Source organism: Cydia fagiglandana, chromosome 1 (assembly GCF_963556715.1).
Source record: "Cydia fagiglandana chromosome 1, ilCydFagi1.1, whole genome shotgun sequence".
NCBI lineage: Eukaryota > Metazoa > Arthropoda > Insecta > Lepidoptera > Tortricidae > Cydia > Cydia fagiglandana.
The window spans coordinates 359,345-370,571 of NC_085932.1; the positions used below are offsets into that span (position 1 = coordinate 359,345).

An 11,227-nucleotide genomic window follows, 5' to 3' on the forward strand; every position below is an offset into this window, starting at 1 on the left:
ATTGACCGCTAGGATCTTCTCTATGTCCTTGTATGTTATTCGTGGATCTTCTCGCACCAACATTTCAGTAGTCCACACGTTTTCTGCAGTTACTGCTGTTTGCGGGCTACCACTTCGGTGGTCAGCTTCGAGGCTGGTTTTACCCCTTTTAAATTCGTTGTACCATCTAAAAACTGCTGTTGCCCGTGAAGGAGCAGAATCTCTTAACGCTGACTGCAATCGCTGCAAACACGATTGTTCAGATAAACCAAATTTAAAATCATAAAATATCATAGCACGCAAATGTTCGCGGTTAAGCTCCATCGTTTCAAAGAAAAAACGCGGGAACCGTTTTGGAAAAATGACTGTAACATATTCATTTTTTAAATTGGAGCGAATCGGCAACTTGTGTTCTATTTTTAAATAAATTTGCTTTTTTAAAACATATAATTCAGGTGCGTTCCATTTTCGAATTTCGAGCATCTCAAAACTTATCGAGTGACCTACGTAACCTGAGATCCAGAAACTAGATCTTGTTTAAATTAACGCTAAATCGTTATCACAGCTAACACCGCAACGACAAAAATGATGCTAATTTGCTTCACTGGCAAATAATAAGCGAAAAAGCATAAGGATCTTTAAATTATACCTCTGACACTATCTACTCACTACGCAACATGGAATAAGACACGATAGGTATCAAAATTTCCCACGCCGATTATACGCCGGTCAAATTTATCGGCGGCGGCGGCGTGAAAAAATCGTCGGCGGCGGCGGCGCGGCGGCGCGGCGCACATGTCTACGCTGGACTCTAGATTTCTAATAGGTTTTCCTGTCATCTAGAGGTAGAAGGTTGTGTATTTTTTTTCAAAATTTTAGACCCAATTTTATCGGAGATAAGAGGGAGGGGGGGACGGTCATTTTTTGCCTATTTTCTTAAATAACTTTTAAACTGTTTCATATAAAATTATAAAAATAGCCGCCTATACTTAAAATTCATTTGTTTATATTACATGTCCGTCTTTGGGTAGCAGACTTCCATATGTATACCAAATTTCAACTTAATTGGTCCAGTAGTTTTGGAGCAAATTGGCTGTGACAAACGGATAGACAGACGCACGAGTGATCCTATAAGGGTTCCGTTTTTTCTTTTTGAGTTACGGAACCCGACTCTCGAGCCGCGAACATTTAGAAACCAGAAATTTATTTGCTAAAAACATTGTCCTTACAAAGGTATACAAATGGAATACGCAGTGATAAAAAGTGAAATAAACTGTGTGAATCGTGTTAAATGTAATGTTTTGTCATAAAGGCTGCTTTTTCTACAATCAATTGTTTTATTTCCTAATTATACGTATTTTTATACATGAAAGAAAAAAAATTGGTATTATGAGATTTGATCAAGTCCAGCATAATTCACATAAATATAATGAAATTCATTGGTATACAATCAAATAAGCCATTTTATGCTGAATTCAATGATACATAATTAATATCATTCATACATATTTTTAAAGAAATGGTCATATTTCTAACACACGCCAAATTCGCGATGACCACCCATGGAGGCCACGCCACTAGACGTATATTTTTCTAAATTGGCCGCGCCACTCAACCTCAAGCCACCGTTAAATCTGAGGCGCCGCCATTCAACGGCTTGTTATGACTGTCCGTCTCCCGGCTCCCCGCCACCATAGAGACTGGGAGCCAGACAATGCCACTCTAGGGGATATGCAAATATTCAGAAAATGTATGAATTTTAATACAACATAAACATCAAATAACTAAAAGTCAAAAAACGTACTTTAGATTCGAAAAATCACGTTGCGTCCTCTCACACAACCTAATAGCACGTGGCGACCGTTTCGACTGAATGCGCTGACTGAGTGAAGGGGGCACCACTGTCTATCACTTAATAGCAGCGGAGTGGTATTTTGTCTATTAGATAAACCTAGCCTACCTACAGAGCAATACTTACTTTCCACCCGCAGTTACTTTTGTCCCCGCTCTCCCCTACATTTCACTTGAAGAAGCATGCAATTTTTTCTTAGTAGCTAGGTAGTATAACTAAATATATACAAACTGAAGCTAAGCTAAGGTAAGTTATATAATAATAACATCATCGGAATACACATATGATTTTAATGAAATTGTCATTGAATTGATTTGTGCCTTATCGAAAGCCCTATTGATTAGAGTAGTACCTAAATAACGTTTTTCATTTGACGACTTCTGTATTTATTCGGTTTATTTAGTTCGAGTATCTAATGAATTCGATTATTTAGTTAATTTACATTTAAGTACGTCACATGTGACATGAACAGACAAGGAGAACAAGATAAAATATATTGTTTTGTCTTCCTTCTTTCAATGGAACTTTTTTAGAGTTTCTCTTCCTCAAAGGAGGCTAGTGGTTAAGACGAAACTCAAAATACTCTCATTTGCATCTTAAAAAAAACAGGATGGGTCACTGACCTGTCCCGGTAAAGTGAGGTAGTGTGCGTGACGCGTGCTTGTGTGTGAAATGGGGTAATTTGACAGAATCTGAAAAATTTCCCCGGGCATACCTCACCTTAAGTTTAGTAGCAAATGTATGAACTCATTCTAAACACTAATCAATATGTAAACCGGCCCTAAGTCAAGTGTACACGCTTGTAGAGGACTTATATGAAAAAAATAAATTATTAATTATCTCCGAAATGGAGTTAATTAGAATATCGGTATCTTTGAGAAAGTTACTTGATTTAAGCTCAGGAATGCACCCTTTAAATTAACGGAAATCAAAAAAAACACGGTGTATAAGCCATGGTACCTACATGGTATTGATAAGGTGTTTTAAAATAGAAACAAACTAATAAGATAAAGTTGTTATCAATTAAGTATCTTCTCAAATACTCGTAGTTGTTACTGAAGAAATCATAAGACCCCCCCCCCCCCACATCTGGCGTCTTTCGAGCGTCGGCGTCTACAATTTTATGGCCGACGTCGACGCAACGTCGACGCAACTGCGCAGCGACGTCATTTTCCATAGCGCTGGACCGACGCCGACAGACGCCGACGCTCGAAAGACGCCAGATGTGGGGGGGCCCTTAGGAAATACTGGAAGACCTTATTTCGCGGTAGATTCACAAATGTAAATTATTTATATCTGCGGTATAGTCAGCATCAAATGGTGACGACCAAACTAGTAACACAAGGTGTTAACATAGAAACAAGCATGTGTCACGACTTTGACCGGCACTGGCTATTTAATAAAGAATTGCTGACTGTATCGTCGTCCACACAGTTTATACAATTCATATAAACAGTATCTACAACTAACAACAGTCATGCAGGTAAGAATGTGCCTATTACTCGTACCTAATAGTAGTTATTAACAAACACTTACTATAAGACGATGTTCAAAAGTCTGCACCTTAACTGATCAAGTGATCATCCATGGACCTTATGTATTTGCAATAAGATTTAGGTATAAACTAACAGTTAGGTAAGTGTTTGACCAGCAGAAAACCGCAGCTCGACCTTAACCTGTTAGGTTAGCTGTTTCATGATATGATATGATAGAGCAAGGTCGACACATGTTTTGATCCCGATATCGATACCGATTTCATGGCGAATTTATACTGCGGTTCTTTGCGTTATCGAGGTACATAACTATGTCGAAGATGGTATTAGTATCCTAGAGCCATCTGCAGAAACCGCAGCCCGACCTCAACCTCCCAGGTTGACTGGTTATGTTTATTGGTAGAGCAAGGTCGACACATCTCTTTTGATCCCGAAATCGAAACCGATTTCACGGCAAATGGGTTGCGGTTGGGTTTACGATTTCAATACCATTGGGAAACTAGGTCCAAAGACGAGTTATGTTATTGTTAATAGATATCCTTATAAGTTACAAAAGATATCTTTATATATAAACGCGAGCCGCTCTGACGGAAAAACCAAAAGAAATTATGCTCAATCGAAAGAGCTTGAAAAAATATCACTTTTGAATCGAGAACATGTATCCGCAAAATTCGTATTGTCGAGTATTTTGCATTTAAAAGTGAAAAAATTTCGACAAAGAATGCAAATGTTCAATTTGTTGTTTGACATTTGACAGCTCTATGGTTTCGTTCAGAAATTGTAAATATTTTTACGTCCGTCATGCATGTTGGACAGATTGCTGGTGAGAGTGTGGGTAAGCCTATTAAAAAAAAACGACTACTGTCAGTGTAAGATGACACTGGTGACAGATGACACCCAATCGTGTATTGTGCATTGATTGACGGGTAAAACCATGGTAAAACCAAAAGTTTGTGCTTTACCAGTCTGAACTTAAGTTTAATTTTCAGTAAAGGGTCTAAATGTTTGTGACTAACCTAAGCCCTCCTACGTGTACACGCTCGACGCAGCTAGCCAACTTTATTGTCACGAGTATTAAAGGCCAAGTTCGGCCTGGCCAGCCAGGGTTCACGCTAGACAACGTCAACGATTTATTTGGGGTCGCCGTCATCGAAAACGATGAGGAGGAGGACTATACTTACTAACGATGACACGGCACCGCCGCGTAAAACAAACCTATGCCGAAAATCGTGAGTATCTTTGACCGACATAATTGTTTCAATCTTTTATTATTGTTGTCATATTGTTGACAAATAATTTTGTTACCTGAACAAACCTTGCCACAAACGCTGAAAAACAATGCAACGAAGGGCGGTTCGTAAAGATTTATTTACTGTATGTAACTATTGTCACGGTAAAATATTTGCCAGGTACCATCAGCAAAAATTAGCTTAGCATTCTGCATACAAATGTTTATACAGGGGTACCATACCAAGCTAATAGCTTTGCCGACTGTACACAAAGTACTTGCAAATATAATATGCAGCAGATGCATACATATAATGTGATATAAATATAAGTCATATAAATCTTGGTAAGTGCTTTTCCTAAGATTAAATCTAAATTGAACTTTAATGTGCTGTGTCCACACACATGTATCCATGAATCATTATTATTATTTTATGTAGCTACTTAATATGTATAAACTCTTTCTATCACCCAAAAAAAATGTGAAATTATTCCTTGCACCATTTCACTATCCCGGGTTAGGCCGGGTTGAGCGGTTAAACCTGGAGTTAAGTTACCATGGTTACCAGTACAGTTTGACACTGTTAGGCTCAGTTGCACCATTCCACTAACCTGGGGTTAACCGGTTAAACCTGGAGTTACCATGATTACCAGTACAATTTGACATTGGGTTAACGGTTTGACCGCTTAGCCCCGGGATATTGAGATGGTGCAAGTGGGCCTTCACGACAGAATAAATAATAGTACTAGATGCAGAAGACTCACTCTCTAACAAAACGTGTCTGTTACGATCAGCACAGATATGGCCGCTAGGTGGCGACAGCGCCACGCACGGCTTATGGCTTTCCCCAAAATTAGGGCGGAACGGATGTACTTTTAGCTACCTGTAGCAAAGCGACGAAATCACGGAGTGAGCCACGCCTGCCTTCACGGTTTAAATGCTTAACCCCGGGTTAGTGGGATGGTGCAAGTGGCTCTAATCCTCCCTTCCAGTTCCAGTTATACTTTTAAAATCTGTATTTATATACCCATACAATATTCATTTTTTGCAGATAGTTTCAAGTATTTTGAATGCTGTAGCCAGAAGACTGCAAGACAAATGTGGATTAATAAGGTTGTGGAGATAAAAAAAAATACATCCACACTACAGCATCCGAAATCTCAAAATCATTTGCTTCTGTATCGAAGAGCTCTCTGGATTTTTTTGATGACTTTCCGGTATGTATAATGATAATTATATGCACAAAGTTTTGTTTCTTATGGACAAGTGTTTATTACATTAGGTATTTTATTTTTATTTAAGGTCACTTATCTTGACATAAATGCTGAAGGAATTAATTATGTCACTTTAAAAGGAGACGAAGAGCAGGACGGTATTATAAAACAAAGTTAAACATCACGGCCCGAAGACCACCCAAATGATGAAAATGTATTAACTAGGTTCAGTTATTTTCAAATTTGTATTAAGGGGAGAAAATCCAAAATTAAAATTCAGATAAAAACTTTAATGTTTTAAAAAATTGTAAGTCATTTCAAGTTTTAGACATTTTGAAACAAAAAAATGTTTTGAGAAGAATGTGTTTGACAGATGGTAAAGCTGCGGTTTCTTCTGGGATGTGGGGATGCATAGCGAGGAATGTGTTTGTAAGAACCAATACAAATTGTCCTCCAGGACTGCGCTGAGTGAGGATAGGTAATTGAAGTAATTCTAATATTCACTCTAAAGAAACAAATCTACCTCTCTACGCATCCTTGCACATCTCTGATGGAATCATGGTCCTTGCTAATCTTTGGTGGAATACCTCATAGCCTTACTATACTTGGTTTTGTGAAAGGCTAACTTTATATGATATACTTAGTTTAATTCGTTTATTTATATGTATTTAATTGCAAAAGACTGATTGTTGTAGTAAATTGTACTATTTTTATATAAGATATATTTTTTGTAAATTCAAGTAAAAATAAATAAAAATAACATCAGCATGTCTTTTTATAAATCGTCAGGTGAATTGAGATGAAATTGTACTCACAACTTCCATACTGACATTTTAGTGCCATGATGGGTGCATGAAATTTGGTTTCCCTCCTTTGAGATGGAAAAGTGGGTTAGTCCGTTAGGGGCTATTCATAAATTTCGTCATTTCAAATACGGGGGAGGGGGTCTGGACATCGGATGATGCTAGCATGACGTAGGAGGAAACGGGGTCATTCGAAGCATGATTTTTGGATGATTTTAGGGGGAGGGGGGTCAAAAATTCAAAAATGGTCAAATACGATGACGTAATTTATGGACAGCCCCTTAGGTGAGAGGTACAGAACCGAAATGCAACAAGTAAGCAGGTTAGGTTAGAACTGCTGCCTTTACAGAACAGAACTACGACCAGAAAAGTGGGTTAGGTTTGAACTGCAATCCTTGAAGAACTGAACTGTTACCATAAAAATGGTTTAGGTTAGGTTAGAACTACGATCCTTACAGAACCGAACTGCTACCAGAAAAGGGGGTTAGGTTAGGTTGGAACTGCGATCCTTATAGAACCAAACTCCTAACAGAAAAGTGGGTGAGGTTAGGTCAGGTTATTTAACCTAACCCACTTTGGGTTGGTTGGATGGATGCATGAAATTATGAAATTTGGGTTCCGTCCTTTGAGATTGAAAAGTGGGTTAGGCCGTTAGGGGCTATTCATAAATTACGTCATTTCAAATTAGGGGGGGGGGGGTCGGGACATCGGATGATGGTAGCATGACGTAGGAGGAAACGGGGTTATTCGAAGAATTTTCGAATTTTTGGATGATTTTAGGGGGGGGGGGGGCAAAAATTGACAAAAAACGATTACGTTAGGTCCGGTTATTTAAATATCAGTTACTATAATCACTATAGAGGTTACTATAATCACTATAGAAATGCAAAAAAAATCATTTTAAATCATTTTCGAACTAAACCTGCAATAAACCGGGCTCTCGAAAATGTTGGCAATGATTCTTCGGGCAAACATTATTAAGGTCAACTAAAAAGGGTCGTCGAGGTTTTACTAAACGCATAAGTATAAAGTTTTCGGAGATGGGATAGGTAACCGCCGCCTTGATAAACGTTTAGTCTAAAATGAAATAATTTTTTTTTTTTATTTTTTTTGTGAACGAATTGAATATTAACGGATAGGCATTCATATTAAAGAATGAAATCGCAGTCATAATTTCCATACTTTCACTTTAGTGCCATGAAGGGTAGGTATAAAAGGGTTCCCTCTTTTGAGATTGGAAAGTGGGCTAGGTTATAAATGCAGCCTTCACAGAACCGATCTGCGACCAGAAAAGTGGGTCAGGCTAGAACTGTGATCCTTAATTCCTTATAGAACCAAACTGCAACCAGAAGTGGGTTAGGTTAGGTTAGAACTGCGACCCTTACAGAACCGAACTGCTACCAGAAAAGCGGATTAGGTTTTTTAATTACATAATTATTTGTTTTTAGATATATCGGAATAGTCAATTTTTAGAGTTATAATTGTATGTTACGGATTTAAAGTTTTCTGAGATGAGATAGGTTACTTAATTCAAAATGAGTATTACCTATTATTATTATTTATTTTACCCGAGCGTGGCCGGGTTTTCATCTAGTAATTATTATAATTAAGTGTGTCGAAAAACCATAAAGGTGAGAATAGTGCACCTATTCAATAATATACATAATTTGCTGTCGGAATCGAAAACAAGCATCATACCTGCTTACATCGGCTGAATCAATATGTGGAAACGTATATGTATTTGTGTTATTGTTTTGTTAATGAACATGCAACTAAAAAAATAAAATAAATTGGGTTTAAACTTACTTGTATCCTTCTTTTGCAAACGCCAGAATCGCATTAGGCCCAACGATGATCCTTCCATCTATCCGCGGGGTCAGATGCACCCCCAAGAACGGGAACCTCGGATCCGGAACCGGGTAAATATTAGCCTTCACTAAATCGCTCTTTTCTCTAACTATATACAAGTATTCGCCTCTGAAAGGGACTATTTTAGGCTCCTCCGGACAGCCTGTTAAAACTGCGATTGTGTCAGAATGTAAGCCACAGCATGTTAACACATGAGCTGCTCGCACTTCTTGCCCTTTTTCATCAGAAATTGTCACAGGATACTCGCTATCCTCAGCCTCGGCGAACTTCCTAACTTCGAAATTTAAATATTTCTGTCCGCCCCGCTCTTCGAAATCTTCTACGAAAGATCTTGTGACTTCCCCCCAGCTGACAATGCCAGTATGCGGAGACCAGATACCTTGTAATCCGTCGCAGTTTGGTTCGATTTCCTTCATCTGTTTCCTGTCCATTAGTTCCATATCTTTGACTCCATTTTTCTGTCCTCTATCATACAGTTCTAATAGCCTAGGTATTTCTGCTCGCTCTGTGGCTACGATTAATTTCCCGCATTTTAAATATGGCACTTTCTTTTTGTCGCAATACTCGTAAGCTAAGCTGTGCCCTTCAACGCAGAGCTTCGCCTTCAGCGAGCCAGGTTTGTAGTAGATGCCCGCGTGGATGACCCCGCTGTTGTTCCCGCTCTGGTGGTGAGCGAAGCGGTGCTCCTTCTCCAGGAGGGCTATCTTCAGGTCGGGGTAGCGTATGAGGAGCTCACGGGCCGAGGCGGCGCCGACTATGCCTCCGCCGATGACTACTACGTCGTATTTGGCTGCATTGCTAAGTGATCTGAAATTAATAAGGAATAATTACCTAGTACTTATTTAGTAGGTATTGACACTGTTGCATTTGCTAGAGTTTAGAGATGACTTAACACATTCACCGCTAAGCTATGATCGTAGCAATACGTAGCCGATATTTATACATGTTTTCCAGGTATGTAAGAATATGCTTCATAGGGAAAAACGACAACGTGTCTTGACTAACCACACGATTTGGTTAATTTCTGTACTCTTTATTTACTTATATTATTTCATTTGATTCAACCTTATAAAGGTATATATCTTATTTTCATAGCTGTTTTCGATGAAATTTGCTATAGGTACGGGGGTTTTCGGGGGCGATAAATCGATCTAGCTAGGTCTTATCTCTGGGAAAACGCGCATTTTTGAGTTTTTTCCGAGCAAAGCTCGGTCTCCAAGATATTTTATTATTATCATATAATGCTATAATTGTAAACAGAATAATTTATTGTAATATTGTACCTGTTACAAACAGAAGACAGAGAATGTTAATGATTTAATTATCCTCTACAATTTCTACATAGTAAATAAATCATAGCAATATTTTCTCAAGTATTTTCCCCATTCATATATCTCTATTGATGATGTAATACAATGCTTCTTATCAGAACAATAAATGTCTTACATCATTTCCATTATCTAGTTTATTATATAATGTATGGAATGATATGGAAATCATTTTTTATGTACCATCATGCTCCGCAATTGTAGCGCCATTTAGGGTCCTAGCTAAATTGGTTGTTCAATGCTTATGCCATAGAATTTCCAATTTAGCAAGAACCCTAAATGGCATAACAATCCTGTGTGGTGACTGTGTCGCAGAACAAATTAGAGACATTCATTTTACCTTTAAAGACCTAAGTATCATTTATTTATATATGGTCACTAAACATGTACTTATGAATAAACTAAATTTAAGTTAGAATAATAACTACTTATAAAATAAAACTAATGTAATTAAACCTAAAAAAAACTAAAAACTGCCTTCCATCCCTTGGCCTCTCGGCAAGGTGTTCATCATGCAAGCAGCATTCCCGTGTTGTATCGCAATAGCCAATCTTTGCGCGAGAAACCTGCCAGCGCGAAGATCTCCTGTTCCCCCCCTAATCGTCTCCCAAGGTCCTTGTGGAGTGCACCTTTGCCCCAAGGTGGAAATTAATTGGTATATGCCAAGTTGTAAGTTCACTTACAACCCTTGGTTTACTGCATGCATTACTGCTCTATTACTATTAGATTGCGTCTATATTTCATAACAGCACAATCCCAGCAAGGGGCCATTTAAGCTAATGATAATAACTATTAATTTAAAATATCCATATTAAAAATAACTTCAGGCAAAATAAAAAAAGTCAATAACTGTAAGTACTTACCGAATATTCTGCGCACCCATAACACTAGTTAACCCCTTAGTAAACAAGCATTTACTTATGATAGACATGTTTAGATCTACTGCGAATAAACTGACACTTAAAATATAGGTAATAAAAGTTTGAAACTTCTGTAGTCTTATGAAGAACTGCGCATACTTATGGGTACTAATACGAATTCGCGAAGTGGTTAACGAGTAATGAAGCCCATTAATTTAAGTACTATTGTAATTTGGGCGAAGGGGTACTCAAATAAATCAATGAGGTATTTGAATGAGTCAACTATTGAGGAGTTAGTAGTAGTACTAATTTGCTCCTATAAAATTATATTATTTTAAGCGAGTTTCCATGATTCTCTGACCGATCACAATTCAGCAATGGAATATTTTATCTAAATATTCGAGTAGGTAATCGCGAAGACCTTGACTCGCACTCGCTCTTGTCTTGCTGACAAAAATGACTGGTGATGGATGACATTGACAGTTCATTATTACAAGTGCGTTCAAATTCTTTAGTTTGTTAAACGAATCATTATAGTGATAAATTGAATCTACACATTTCATGGTTTGTGTTAGAGTAGTGTATTGTGTCACTTTTGTTG

General features: G+C 37.9%; 1 protein-coding gene and 1 long non-coding RNA gene across 2 annotated transcripts in view; one reads left to right on the forward strand and one right to left on the reverse strand.

Moving 5' to 3' along the window:
* Positions 1-11,067, reverse strand: part of LOC134669884 (L-2-hydroxyglutarate dehydrogenase, mitochondrial) — a 30,926-nt gene extending 19,859 nt beyond the window's left edge. Inside the window, exons 1-2 of the mRNA XM_063527529.1 lie at positions 10,630-11,067; positions 8,376-9,245 (exon numbers count right to left, since the gene is read on the reverse strand). Of these exons, the coding sequence (XP_063383599.1) occupies positions 8,376-9,245; positions 10,630-10,697 (938 nt within the window). The 5' untranslated portion in view covers positions 10,698-11,067. The remainder of the gene's footprint in view (positions 1-8,375; positions 9,246-10,629) is intronic.
* On the forward strand, positions 4,241-6,531 carry LOC134670108 (uncharacterized). The gene is made up of 3 exons (XR_010099014.1): positions 4,241-4,553; positions 5,604-5,769; positions 5,855-6,531. It is a non-coding gene; the product is annotated as an uncharacterized LOC134670108 (long non-coding RNA).
* Positions 11,068-11,227: the final 160 nt, after the last annotated feature.